This window comes from Manacus candei, unplaced genomic scaffold, assembly GCF_025592945.1.
Source record: "Manacus candei isolate 608988 ecotype Guabito, Panama unplaced genomic scaffold, ASM2559294v1 h1tg000067l, whole genome shotgun sequence".
NCBI classification, from domain to species: Eukaryota; Metazoa; Chordata; class Aves; order Passeriformes; family Pipridae; genus Manacus; species Manacus candei.
In genome coordinates this window covers 9,144,673-9,159,341 of record NW_026138115.1, presented here as the reverse complement: position 1 = coordinate 9,159,341, position 14,669 = coordinate 9,144,673, and the positions used below count along the sequence as shown (strand labels likewise).

The window sequence follows — 14,669 nt, the reverse complement described above, 5'->3', positions numbered from 1 at the left end:
ACCCTTGTTTATCTGTGACACATTGGGGAACAATGGCTTCTCTTTTCTTGCTAACAAACTCACAGATAGTGCTTTTTGATAAATATTTACTCTCTATAAAAATATAATAGATATAAAATATGTAAATATATATTGTGAGTAAATATGCAATGTCAACATATATTTGCTCTGGTAGGTGAGATGTGTTTAGCAAATATATAACCATAAGATTTATTTTTTTTCTGTACTATTCTGTTGTTTCCCGTGCTGTTTTGAATTTGACGTGGACTGAGGCATATCACAGTTTGCATTTCTCAGTAGAAAATCAAAGCCAAAGGGCTTAACCAAGCCACTGCTGGTTGTACTGTTGGTGGTTTAAGCTTTGCTTTGTGCTTTAGTTGTGGTATGTCTGTTGTATTTCCCTTTACATTGTATTTTGCTGGGTTTGGCTGCTACGTAAATATACTCATTTCCTTGTTTTTCTAAGTATGGCCACTGACATGTTTTTCTGGTTTTTTATGCTTTCTCCTTCTCTTCTCTTTTGCCTTCTCCATGATGGATACCCTTCTTGTTCCTCCTCTTAACTGGACGTGCATCTTCCTGTCTGTAGGTAGAAGTAAAGGTAGAGATTGCATTCTTTCTAAGACTTCATTGCTTGTACAATGTTTTTTAATGGACAAACTGTATTTCTATGAATGTGTTTCATATTGGAAATTAATGCTTTTATTTTTAAATCTCTTAACAATCTTTTGTATTGAATTATGGAGGAAATATTTATTAAGATGAATGCTTTGAGGCCTTCTTAAGAGATGTTATTTTTCTCCCTGTTCACACTAAGTATGGGTGGCTCAATGTCAGGCTGTCTGTAGCTGGTGATGCTGGGGTGCAAAGGGACTGTCAGTTCAGTCAAAGACAGAGCCAGAGGCCAGTGAGCTGGTAATGCTGACTCTTGCACTGGAGTGATGCCACTACTGCTAATTTTGGCACTGGTGTTGGTGGAAGCAGAACCTGGGCTTGTCCACCACCCTTCGAGGTCTTTTGAGCTATCGTTTCTCCCTCCAGATCTGCTTCCCATCCTTTCTCTTAGTGCAAGGTGCTTTGCAAAGAGAAATTGAGTTCCAAAAAGCTGCAGAGGAAACAGAAGTGATCAGCACTGCTAAACAGAGAGGTGCATTTCCTTTGCAGCTCAGTACAGCACAGGGCATGCAAGTTGTTCTGGGGCTCGAACTTGCCCTTCTTCACACCTATCTTAGGCATGCAGAGGGCAGTCATCCATCCCTAATCAAACTGTCAAAAAGACAAAATGCTTCAAACCTGCTGTGGGTCTCCAGTTTGACTGGAAGGAGGGGTGAAGATTAATTGATAAATTATAAGCATGGCTTGAGAAAAATCTTTTTTTTTGGTCCTATTTTCCAATGAGATAGAAAGATTAAAAGGTTTTGTTATGCTGAGGCTTACACAATGAATACATTGCTAAAGAATTGATCTATTGATCAGCATGGTTTGAACATGTTGAAGGATGTTGGTTGTGTCCATGCTAATAAGATATTGGGGAATGAAATGACCAATTGTGCAACTATGAATTTGGGAGATATTCAGAGCTATCTTCTTAGCAATAGGTGAACATCAGAACATAATAATCAGATATATACACTGTAAAAAAATATGAGAACCTAATGCTTCTAAGCACACCATACAAAATGTAACTGTACCTCAACACAGCTGCCAATAATTCAGTTAGCTGATGTATGGCTTAGTGTGATTTAAGGGTCCTTGTAGATCAGGTCAAGTCTTTGTGTAGTGTGGTATTAGCTCATGTTGTTCCCTTCTTTTCTTGGGTGGCGTTTGTGCTGCAGGCCAGCCTATGTAGGACTAACCTAAAAGTCTTTTCCAAGGCAAAACTCCTAACTGAGCTGATAGGCATGAGGATTATAATATATAGTTCACAATTAATTCAAATGTACTGAAACTTAATTTATCATATCATTGAGTGAAAATATCATTTCACTTCTCAGCTGTGTGTAGTTAACTCTAGTTATACTGACTTCATCAGAGAACCATCACTCTGCGTGACAAATGGCATTGCTTTCAGAGGGCTCAAACTGTAATTTCGAACTCACGCATGGCCTTCAGCTCACAGAGAAGGCCATGATTGCATGGAAGGGTCATATTTTTTTGGCATTCTTGTAGTTTTTAGTAAAAACTGGCAACAACTCTATCTCATACCACATATGGAACCAAAGGATGTGATGCATTTGATTTAATTTTGGATATAATGTATTTGATTTCATAAAACCTCTTCTCAACATATTACTATGTGCAAGTATGTGAGCTTGCATTCATCATTTGAAACAAGTGTTTCATTGGTTGTTTTCATTGTAGTAAAGCATCTATAATTTTAAAACGTCCGGGAGATTTTAATTTTTTTTTAATAAGTTCCTGGAAAGTTCAGTAAGATGAAGTGTAGGTGTACTGGGGTAATGGCTGGAGTAGTTGAGATACCACTTGCATTTAAACAAACTGAGTGCATATGCATTGTTTGTGTTTTTATTTGATGTATAGAACTGGTTGTGGAGGTGAGGTAAATGTGTGATGAGCAGGGAGGACTTCTATTTAGTTTGGCATGAATTGCTGAATACAACTTCTCTTCTGGAGAGGTATTGACAATTAAGGAACAATTACATTAAGTTTATTTCTCTAACACTCCCCTACAAGTAAATGACACCAAAGAAAATCATAAATATCCAACTCTAATTTGCTGTTGTACTAGAGTTAATGTGTTCTTCCATATAATTTGTTCTTTTGTAACCCTTTGTTAAGGAAATGATTATTTGCCTTTTTGCTACCTTTCACAGTTGTCTTATGTATGCAGTGGGTTTTGTTTTACCATCACTCTTGATTTGGATCTGATTGTTTTTGAGATTCATGTCCCTGTTTAAAATTGTCAGTATTCCTAATGGGAATTTGCTATTTTTGGTAAATGAAATCCTTTGTCTTCTTGAAGGCAATAGCAAAGTTCACATTGAATCCATTGAACCAAGAACCCAAAGAACTGAAAAGTCCTAAATGTCTTCTCTGGCGCAGAGAATGACAGTGAGGTATGGCTGGTTTCTGGATGTGCACAGGACACTTCAGTAGCAGCCATGCAGTCTGCAGACTGCTGATTCTTCTCTAAGGCATGTGGGTCCTTCCTTCCATCAGCAGCTGTGCTTGGTGTGAAAAACTGTACAGTGGCACACTCATTTTCAGTATGAAGAAGGTCTTTTCTTCATTCTCAGAGAGAAATGAAAGACTACTCACATATTTCAGGGGTGGGACATTTTTAAGTGCATGTCATGTAGAACAAAAGCTACCGCCAATGTCCCTGTGTAATAATCAGCCTTACAAGATCAGATTATCTCCCTTGGTCCTACCTGCTCAAGTAGATTTTTTAAGTCTTGGAAAGTTTAGTATTGCTCTCAGAGAGCAGTGTGAGGTTCTTATTTTTTGAAATTGTTCAATAATATTGATCTGAAGGTAATGGCACAGAAAAAATGAAATAGGATTTGTGAGCTTGAATGGAAGGAAATGACTGGACCTTACTGATCTGGAAAATAATTTCAAGTTCTTTTTCACCAGTACAACCATTAGGATTTGTATTGACTTGCTTCAGAAATAGTGTCGCCAGCGGGACTAGGGAAAGGATCACCCCTCTGTACTTGGCACTGGTGAGGCTGCACCACAAGTGCTGTGTCCGGTTCTGGGCCCCCCCTGCTACAAGAAAGACATTGAGGTGCTGGAGTGTTTCCAGAAAAGGACAATAAAGCTGGTGAGTGGTCTGGAGCACAAGTCTTAGGAGGAGTGTCTGAGAGAGCTGGGGTTGCTTAGCCTGGAGAGAAGAAGGCTCAGGGGAGACCTTATCACTGTCTATAACTGCCTGAAAGGAGGTTATAGCAAACTGGGAGTCAGACTCTTCTCCCAGGGAACAAGTGATAGAATGATGGGAAATAGCCTCAGGTTGCACCAGGGGAGGTTTAGATTGGATATTGGGAAAAGTTTCTTTATGGACAGGGTTATCAACATTGGAACAGGCTGCGCAGGGACTTGTTTGACTCACCAATCCTGGAGAAGTTTAAAAGACCTGTAGATGTGGTGCTTATACTGGGTTAATGGCTGGACTCGATGACCCTAAAGGTCTTTTACAACCTAAATGGTTCTATGTAAATAAGTCCATCTGAATGGCCAAGAGTTTATGCAAATGTTGAAGTCAAGCATCACTAACAAATTCAATCATTTGTGCTCTATAAATGTCTAATTATACAAGGGGAAAAACAACACTATGCTCATCTTGCCAGCCTTGGCAGTGGTTTTTAAGCTCTGCTTTGCCCTGTAAAGTATCTTAGTATTTGGGTTTTAAATGTGAATATTGTATAGTTTTGTTTTCTACATTTAAAAGTATTAAGGAAAGGACTAAAATATGTGTGGTAGTGGGTTTGTTTTCCTTTAGTGGGAAAAAAATCCTGCATTGTTGTAAGGATGGTGACTTTTAGTTTTAACTTTACTCTTAATGACTGTTTAAAAAAATCAAGCACTTTATTTTATGGTTAGCAAATACCGAATCTGCAAAACTTGTTTGATAGAATCAATACTCCTTGAATGAAGATATCATTCTTCTGAAATGTTTTTGTAGGTAAATTTTTGATGCTGGTTTCTTATTTTATTTAGGGAAGAAGTAAATATTTTAATGTAATTCATAGAAGTCTAATTTGAGATAATTGATAGTTGATGAATTTCAAATGTAAGATATTGGGGACTTTTCTGCAAGTTCATCCTATTTCGTTTTATTCCAGAGGTGATGACATTTTCTGAACGTTGGGGAATGAAGTCACTTAAATGTTCAATATCAGCTAATGCAAAGGAATAGATGTTTTATTCTTTTTTTTATACATCTTTGTTATATATTTATGCAGGCAAACATATGAGACATTAAATAGGACATTTCTGGTAAATTATTTTATGTTTGTGCATATGAGCATGTGTGTTTACAAATAATCTGCATGCATAAGATATTTAATAGTGTGTTAAATATTTTGTAGTTTGTAGGTAACTAGTTTTTTCTTATATGTGTTTTTTTACCTTATTTTAAAACGGTGTCTTCCTGAAGTGTGAATAAACAGCTGATTCTTTGCTGGCTTTCATTTTCATTAAGAAGAATGATTCCTGTGAGAGTTAAAGGCATTGTGGTTGCCTTGTGTGTAAACAGGAGCTAAAATACTGTCATCTTAGGCTGTATTGTAGTCTTCTGTTTTCAGTGAGGCTCAGGTTTCACTCTGCCCAAAGAGAGTATTTAATTGATATCACTGAAAGGCTTTTTTTTCCTTCCTCTGTTTTCTTCATTTGAGGCATTCAGTGTTGTGTAGAGATGCAGAGGTAGCAAAACAGGACACATGCTTTGTAAAAGGCAGGCTAATAGCACTTCTGAGGGACATCTGATTTTTAAAGTGCTGTATCTTTCATTAAAATTTACATGTAAAGTAAGGGCAAGCACAGTGACATGAAAGCTAATGCAAGTTGCACATCTTGACATAATAACAATCACAAGAAACCGGAGATCCCAGATGGCAGCTTGGCCTTTGCCATCCTTTTAATAAGCTACTAACAGCTAATTATTGCACTGTTATGGGCAAGTTAATTTACTGTTGACTATCTTAAAGAGACATTGTGCCTTTTCCTGGCATTTAGGTTTTTCAGTTTAGATTTGAGAGTGTTTTTTTCCCTGCAGATTGGAGTCCTTCCAGTGGACAGTAACAAAGAGGCAAAAAAGCAGAGAGGGAAATGGAACATAATAAGCAGTGTTTTCTTTGATAATAGCAGAATATAGGGTTGTGGGGTTTTGGGCTTTTCGAGGGCATGAGTTTAGAGCTGAAAAGAACACCAGCGTGTGTATTAGATCTAGGATTTAGATTTAGATTTATAGTTAAAAATAAATAGAACGTCTTTCCCTTAAATAATTTAAGCTTGAGATTCTGAAAATAAGCTAAACTACAAATAGAAAATCAAAATTACAGGTTCATTTATTTTGCCAGAGATGGTTTGAGGGCAAAATTTCAACTCATACATCTGAAAGCTAAAATGTTCGCTGTATTTTTGGAAAAATTCTTCATTTTAATGTTACCTGGTTGTTATAATGCAAGGAGGGAGTGTTATCTGTAAAACATAAAATTTTTAAAGTGATCTTTTCCTTCTTACAGTTGAAAGGGACATTCAATAATGAGACCAGAGAGAAGTTTTGATCTAAGAACCTATTTAGGAATGAAGGAACAGCTGCAGTTTAAATGGACTCTAATTCTCACAGTTAATGCTGTTTTGTGAGCACATGATTCTCTGTGATAACGTTTGGGAGGAGTGTGGTGGGTAATAGCTTATTTCCTGTGCTTTATGGTAATGCAGCAAAATGGTGATAATGCCATCAGGAACTGAAATAGACCCTGTTACACACATCAGACAACCCTGCAAAAATAGGAAACCCTGTGAAACACGGGAGTTTCCTGTTTTAAGGCTCACTGTGATCTTCTCTGGACTAAAGTGATAGCGTTATGGTACTGAACAGTTTAGAAAATATGTACCATGTAACCTGGATCTTATACATTAAGAATAAGGGCTTAGAAACAGCAGCCTTATTTGCAGCGCTTTACCAGATAATAAATGTTTTGACTAGAGATTAGTGAATGCATGCCATGCAAATGGCTGTAAAACTATTACTGTGAAGAAGGTCATGCCTCTTCAAATCGTCGGATATAACGCACACAGTGTCATCTCTGTCAGTTATTAAGTCATGTCTAATGGTGCGTGATTTTCCCCACATCAGGATTCTGGGTTTTCATTCTGATTTTGGCAATGCACATCCTCCTGTGACACCCAGCACCTTTCTTTTATGTGGCCGTACTCATTGCTTTCATGGAGCTACAGCTCCTTCTCATGCTGATTTTCATCTCCACATTCGTTTCAAAAGCCTTGATAGTTTTGAGTGCACATATCCAAATAGAAATCAGTACTGATAGGCTATGAAATAAGGGAGGATAATAGAAAATACCGCTGCAGAGAGCAAGGAATCATGTGTGAACACAGCACTCACAGGTCGTAACATATTCATTTGTTTTTGAAGCCTTTTTGTTTCGAAATTTATGTTACAGATGACCTATCCTGCAAGTTGTGCTGAGTCTATTGTGTTCCATAAACTGCCAGAGAAACCCGTAGAAATAAACAGTGTTTTGAACCTGGGAATGTGTTGTGTACCTGCAGGGATAAAATCCAAAAATTCTGTTTTAGAAGGATTTTCTGTGAGATGCTGGTCTTATACTAGATTTGCTTTTTATACTGAGAGGTTTGATGTAACGGTATTTAGAGGCATATTTTTCACTACTCTGAAAGGATTTTATTATGGTACACCTGATACTGAAGCAGAGGAAATGCACTCACGTAAAAGAAATACTGCAGGGAAGATTCTGACTCTGAAATTGTTCCAACACTAACCTGAGAGATTCTGGATCATTCTCACTAAATGATGGCCTCAGTTCTCTTGTTAAAGGCTGCAAAGCATTTGGTAGAAATGGTTCTGTACCAGCTCTGGTTTGTGGGGAAAGGCTTTAAACAGAACTGGTACTTTTAGAATTTGTGTACACAGTTGTCACCATTAAAAAAGTCAGTAGCATTTGCCAAGCAGTACCACACAGTGGTGCCTGAGATATCACCTCCTCTCCTACAGTAGAGCAAGAAGATGGTATGTAGTATTTGTAGGTAAGTGTTTACGATTTGATTCTGTCAATTGCATGCATTTTAATCGAGCTTTTCTCTCAAGTCACAATTTGACTGGGGATCTGCTTATGGGTCAGATTATTTCTAAAGCAAAGCATGATTCCTTTTAATTGACCAAATTCTTTTTACTGAAGACTTTAAAAAACATTTCAGTATTTGTTCTAAAATAATATAGTTTTGTGATTGTTCATTGTTAGTAGTGGTAACAAAAATGTATAATTTTATAAAATAATTGTGTTTGAAAGAGAGCTGTGGTCTTATTAGGTACAGTGAATCATATTAAGCCAGCGTTATGAAGCACACACCTTATTTCCCTTATTACTGTTATATTAATAATGACCAGGTTGATGATGAATGTTCTGATCACCAGCTGGGATCAGATAATTACATTTGATTATGTAAAGAGTTAGTTGCTATAAGCCTTGAAATATTAAAACTTGGCTAGAATAAATATCACTGAAGAACCTTTGTCTTTTACATGTGTATTCAGCTGCCAGTTCTCTAAGCAATTCTTGGTTCACTCGATAATGTTGGGAATCAAACTGTGAACAGTTATTTTCCAGCCCTGTGAATGTTGATAAAAGGATCTTGCATAGCTGCTGGCTTGTCCTGTGAGGGGAGAGCACATTGCTGCATCGCAGCGCAGGGATTACAGGCTCTCGTTTAGCTCTGCATTAAAGATGTTGCAAGCTTTTTTAAAACCCAGGGCAGCACCTAGATCGTCGTGCATTTGCATTTCCCAGCTCTGACAAAGGGCACACACGTTTCAGGCACCAGTGCCTTGCAGGACCGGCCAGCTCCATCATCCAAATAATACCTCTGTCTGACCATTTTAATATTTATTTTGGATAATCTTCTTCTGCAGACAGTGCCAATGAAGTCTGCAGGCACGTGGGGCAAACTGGTCTCTGCATGTTTTTTATCTTTCAGTTTACCAAATTATTTTTCCCCAGAATTTGTTCAGTTCCTAGATATCCGTTGATTTGTCTTTCGCCTGTTGCTAAATTGATGAAAAGACACATAACTTTTGTTACTTGTCTCCTGAAGTACTGTTATAAAGAACACTTTCTGGCATTGATCATCCGCAATTTGAACAGAATAGCATTTTTGCCACAATGTGACAGACCATTTATGCCAGATTGTGGAAAAAGTCTTTGCCTAAAGTTGGAAAAATCAAAATGTACAGATCGTAAGGCTGTCTTTAGAAATAACTTGCTTTGTGTACTCAATTCCAGGCTCAGCATTTCAATTTCTCAGTCAATTTTATATTACTAGATATGATACTAGAGACATGATTAGTAATTCTTCTTTGCTGCATTCTTGTACTGTACTCTTTCTCTCTATTGACTCCATCTTTAAAATAAATGTATTTTATGAGAAATCTGCTATGCTGCACTGTCTGTCCATAGTGCAACGAATATATTGTGTGGAGGATGTGCTTATTGTATTGTCAGCCAAAAGTATGACTTTTTTTCTGTTAGTGCTAGTTCCCTTTGATTTCCCAAATACTGATAATTTTTTTTTATGGTTGGGGGAAAGAGTGGAGACATAATCTCAGATTTTTCTTTAGTTTTGTCTTCTAAGGTACTTTTATTTAAACCAGTGCAGTTTCCTTGCTAATTTTCTCCTTCAGGTGTTTGCTATCAATCTTCTGGGTTAAACTTTGTGCTATTGCATCAGGCAAGTTTGGTAAATGTTGATCAGTGCATGAAATCAGTTCTTAAATGGTTGCAAAATTGCCTTCCTTCAGACTGTTTTGATCACAAGGGCTTTCAAGTGTCAAAGTCATTTGGAGAACTAGATAGATAAAATGCATGAGCACTAAGCTTTTTCCGGGATAGAATAAATAAATGTGTTTTCTACTGCCTTTGATAGTGATTTGTTAAAAAGAAAAAAAAAGAAGGCAATGATATTAAATATTTACAAGAGTGATTTAGTTGTGTAATCTTGTGCTATGCATCCCTGTTTAACAGTGAAATCAGCTACTGCTGAAGTAAATGCCATTAAACTGGTAGTTCTGTGAAGGTCACTGCCTATACAATGTCAAAGCAATTTACAGAGAATAATGATTTTTGTCAGCTTTCCAATGTACCCATGTCCCTCCTTTTTGTCTCCTTTTCCAAAAATAACCCAAAATAAATTTATTTCAGAAATCGCTTTGTCTCTCACTCTTTTCCCATCTGACTGATTTTGGAGCTTGAAACCTCTTAACAAGTTTCCATATTGATGTGCTCAGTGGATAGACACTGATTTCCTTCTTTTTGGCATTGAGCTTGTTACAGCTCTATTTTCTGGGATTTCCACTTGGCCATTTCTCAGCAGTTCATTTTAAGAGATACTGAGTTATGACCTCCACTCTTATGAATGATTGCTTTTCCTCCCCTGTGCTATTTCCAGCCATATCTGTCTGTGAATCTCCTAAAAAAATTCTCTTTGTTTTGTGTGCCGATTGTTTGTCATCAGTGCACATGTAGCACGTTGACAACCTACCAACCTCCTGAACTGGTAAGTGTATCATAAATACTTGGAGTACATTCCTGAAAAGCATCATGCTTAGTGGGGAGGCCTCAGAAGTGAGAGGGGTGTCTGTGGCTCTGCATCTGGCTTTTCCTGCAAATTGTTGGGGCCTTTGTGCCTCCGTGGCAGTGGAGTGGGGACAAAAGCCCTTCACCACCGCACAAGGAGGCTGCTGCATTGACACTTAGAGAGTGTCCTGAAAACAATGCACAATAAGTACAAAGCATTATCATTCAGCTTCACATTCATCCAGTAAGAAGGTTAATTATTTGTTTTCCTTGTTTTACAGTTGAATAAGCAGAAGCACAGGGAGATGGAGAGAGCTGGAGGAGAACAGGCAATAAATGCCAGAGTTCTCTTGTCCATTTCTGTTTCTGTAAGCACCAATGCAATCTGTTCTATAAACCACCGGATAACTTGCTTGTTCTACTAGGGCCTCTCTCAATTAGATTCCACTTGCTAAAGCAATACTCTACAAAGATTAAAACTGTATTTATCTGTTGATAAACACATACATGATTGCAGAAATAGCAATCATATTTTAAAAAGGGAACAACACATATTCTCTTTGAAAAAAATCTGCAGAATGGAAAAACCTATCTTAATGCAGAGGTGCCCCAAGTGTGCTGTGTAAGGATTTTGTTGGGGAAGTACGTATGAGCACACAGAGACAATATGGGTTTCTCCTCGAAGGAATGAATTTTAAGGACAAGTGTAAAAGAAGGAGGGCACTTAAATAATGAAAGAGTGTAAATCTTTTTTCAGTTATGAGTAAGAAGAATGGATGTACAGCATTGGCAGTGGAAAGAGGGAAGGTGTGGAAGCAGAAGGAAGTGCAGTAGAAACATACATACTCTTGTCTGGGAGGAGTGTCTCAGAGTAAGTGGTGGGAGAAGAATCTACTGTGAACACTGATCTGCTGGACAGAATGAAGTGAGAAGATAACATTACAATATTTTTTGCTGAATATTATGCAGCTAGATATTGGTAGCTAATTTTGGTTCTTTGATTTTTGTGACATCTCATTCCACAATGCAATAGGAGAAGACTAAAGCCTTCATTTACTGACATGGCTTTTCATGGCCTTCCCTTCTAGGCCCATAAGCAGACCTTTCATATGTTGTGAAAGAGGCTAGTTCAGCAGGGTGTCTGGAATAGATATGTATGAGCATGGTTGAAACAGGCCTTGTGATTTTCTTTGGTCTGTTTGATCTGGTTCTTTGTCGCTTTTTATGCAAGTCTATGATTAACACTGAGTTCTTCCCATAATGCTGGCAATTATCTCACAGGTGAAAGGATTAAGAAAGAGCAGTGAGAATTACACTGGGATTAAATAAGACTGCCTTTGGAGTGTGTTTGTGGATGAGGGATTTTTTTTTTCTCTAAGCAAAGAGAAAGGAGAGAAGCTAGCTCAGCCTTCAGGTCTCTCTAGGGAGGAAAGTAATACCCTTTAATATGGAAAAGTAGCATCTCAGCTTGGGAGGAGGTCATGCTGAGAAAGGAAAGGTGATGTTTAGGCACAAGATTTAGAGTCCTCAGTTCAGTTCTTGGTTGCTCTGATTTTGATTCAGACTGTTCTGATTGCCCACAGTGAACTTCAGTTTGTCCGTGTGTGAAATGGAAGTGGAGATAACTTTCCTGTCTTCTGTTGCATGAAACTAAATTAATTACTCTGTGAAGGAACAAGGATCAGAATGGGAACGGTTTCAGGAATGGAAAAACATATACAGCGATTGAAGGGACTTTATTATACAGACTTTGCAGTTCTTATGTGTTTACAAATACGTACACTGTATGTTTCCCCGAGATTTGTACTTCCCGGGCTTGCCCAGGCATACCTGCTCCCTGCTTCCCTCTCTGATTGGCTGAGAAGGCTGCAGAGAGGAGAGAGCTACCATTCCTGTGTTCCTCCCTAGTCCCTCCCTCTTCGCCTGAGTCCCTATCCCTATTCATTTCCCTGGTTGTCTGTCTCATGCTCCATCCCGTTTTCTGGTCCATTCCATACCAGAGCACATAAAACCCTTCTGTACCCCCATTAAACTGGGCATTGCATTACAACCTCAAACCTTGCTGGACCCTTTTGTGCAGTGCTGGGGCCCTTCTCCCCTCCCCCACGGACCGTAGCATTACTCTGTAAGTGTGCTAGGTTTTGGGTAGTAGGTACAAAAGAAGAAGAGTATTCTTCTCATGCCCCATGCTGTGGTCACACATTCAACCACATTATGTCAGATGTGTTGTGCTATTTCAGTCCCTCTCTTACTTCTCCCACTGAGTAATGAGTGGGGCAGACACAATGCTGGTAAAAATGGGGGGCTCAGCCCTCTCTTGGGATGAGAAGAGAAATTGCCCCATTGGGACTGGCATGCTCAGACTCTGTGGGGGCAACACAGCTTGCAGGCTGGGTCATGCTGCACCTTATCTGCAAACTGGCCTGGAGGCTGGCCTGTGCTCCTACAGGCCTAGCAGATGTCACCACAGGCAGGAGCCTGGACTTCGGGCTGCAGCCCTGAGCAAAGAGTTTAGTTCACCTTTAGCCCTGTTCTTCACCTCTTCTGATTCTGGCACCACTTGGGTTTACAGTGCAGCACTGCCTGAAGATCCTACAGAAATTGTGCTTTGGTGCTGAGAAAGCAAATAATGCCAGAAAATAGGAGAGGGATTATGGGATTGGGGCAAAAACTCCAGCAGGTGCTCTGCTGAATGTGTGCATGATGGGAACAGTGGCATGCAGGGTCCATGCTAACCTCAGTATTGCTGGAGAGGCTTAGGTGTTTCTCACAAAGATATAGCAGCTCTGCTTTCAAGTGAAATTGAGCTTTTACACTCAGAGCAGTTTATTTTTCATAGAATCATATAATCATAGAATAGTGTGGTTTGGAAGGAACCTTTAAATGTCATCTAGTCCAACTCCCCTGCAAAGAGCAGGGACATCTTCAACCAGATGCGGTTGCTCAGAGCCTCATTCCAACCTGACCTTGAATGTTTCCAGGGATGAGGCATCCACCGCCTCTCTATGCAACCTGTTCCAAGTGTTTCATCACCGTCATTGTGAAAAATTTCTTCCATATATCTAGACTAAATCTACCCTGCTTTAGTTTAAAACCATTAGGCCCTGTCCTGTCACTCACTACAGGCCCTTCTAAAATGTCTGTTCCTGAGACTAATTAGTTGCAGCTTGTACTACTCGAAGAATAGATTGGAAGGATGTTCTCTGTTCCTACGCAGGGTAGTTGAAGCCAAAGACAGGCAAGTTAATATTTGGGGTGCTGACTTCCCACCTTGGGGCTGTATCTTGCCTCTGAACCTGCTGTTTGCTCTCCACTTTGCAGCTTCCAGCTTTTGGGAGTCATTGCTCCCCAAGCAGCAGCTGTGGCAGCAGTGACTGATAGGCTCCTAACATATTTCACCTGGGTGTGACACCTTCTTCAGAGAAGTGACCAGGGCAGAAAGTCTGTTTGTCCTACCCTCGCTACTACTCTTACTTTATGTTTCGCCACTGTGTGTGCTGTCCCCATTCCCTCAAGACTTTTAGCTCTGTTCTTAGGGACTGCAATCACAACAGTGGCTATGACTGTATGGTCTTTACCCTTCTACATTACATGAACCAAGAAAGAGCCAGTTAATGTTTGTTGTCATTGCTTTTGTGGTGTCAGACATATTCTGATCTTACTAATTTTGCTCTGGTTCTAAGTTAGAGTAGTTTTGCTCTTTTGTCAGTTAAGTGCGCATAACTCTGGGCCTTCAACAAGTAGGGTTTGTTTGGACAGCAGAGCTAAAAACAAGATACGCTGGCAGAGCTGTGAAGAGGAGGTACTATGTAGTCACTCAGAGCACTTAGTATTTCCCTCTCAACAGAAGAAGACAGTGAAGGACAGAGACTACCTGATTTTCCACAGAGATAAAAGTGAACTACTGAGGCTGGGAACAGAGCCCAGAGAGTCAGATTCCTGTTGGCACAGAGCTACAGAGCTGAGTGCACTTTCAGCAGAACACACTAGGTACTGCAAGTCACATCGAAGTCACATTAGAAGTGAGCCTAAGGAATGATATTATTCTTACACAATGTAGAATTTGCTTCTGTTGCATTTTCTTAGTCTTTCACAGGCATCCAGTATTAATTAAAAAGTCCCAACTGCATTTGAGACACTGGCTTGCCAAGAAATGGGGAGATTACCTTTCATTGTATATAGAAATTTCACTTTGTTAGTAGAGTGCTTTAAAGAAAGGGGGAAACACTGGAAGAACAAAACTGATTAATGAGTCTCTTATTACAAGATTATCTGTCTTTTTACTGAGCTTTGTATTTATTACATGCCCAGTCTCTAGTTACAGGCCAGCAGTTGCCTAGGTTCAGGTGTTTACTTGGTGACTGCTGGGAT

General features: G+C 39.2%; 1 protein-coding gene across 23 annotated transcripts in view; it reads left to right on the top strand.

Moving 5' to 3' along the window:
* NRXN3 (neurexin 3) overlaps nucleotides 1-14,669 on the top strand; it is a 1,015,491-nt gene that overhangs the window by 119,581 nt on the left and 881,241 nt on the right. Inside the window, exon 5 of one of the 23 annotated variants that reach the window (XM_051806337.1) lies at nucleotides 590-601. The exons of 20 other annotated variants lie outside the window; for them this stretch is intronic. In XM_051806337.1, coding sequence (XP_051662297.1) covers nucleotides 590-601 — 12 coding nt within the window. Of the gene's footprint in view, nucleotides 1-589; nucleotides 602-7,701; nucleotides 7,756-11,093; nucleotides 11,170-14,669 lie in introns of those variants that run through there. 2 more of the 23 variants (XM_051806328.1, XM_051806329.1) reach the window with 2 other exon arrangements.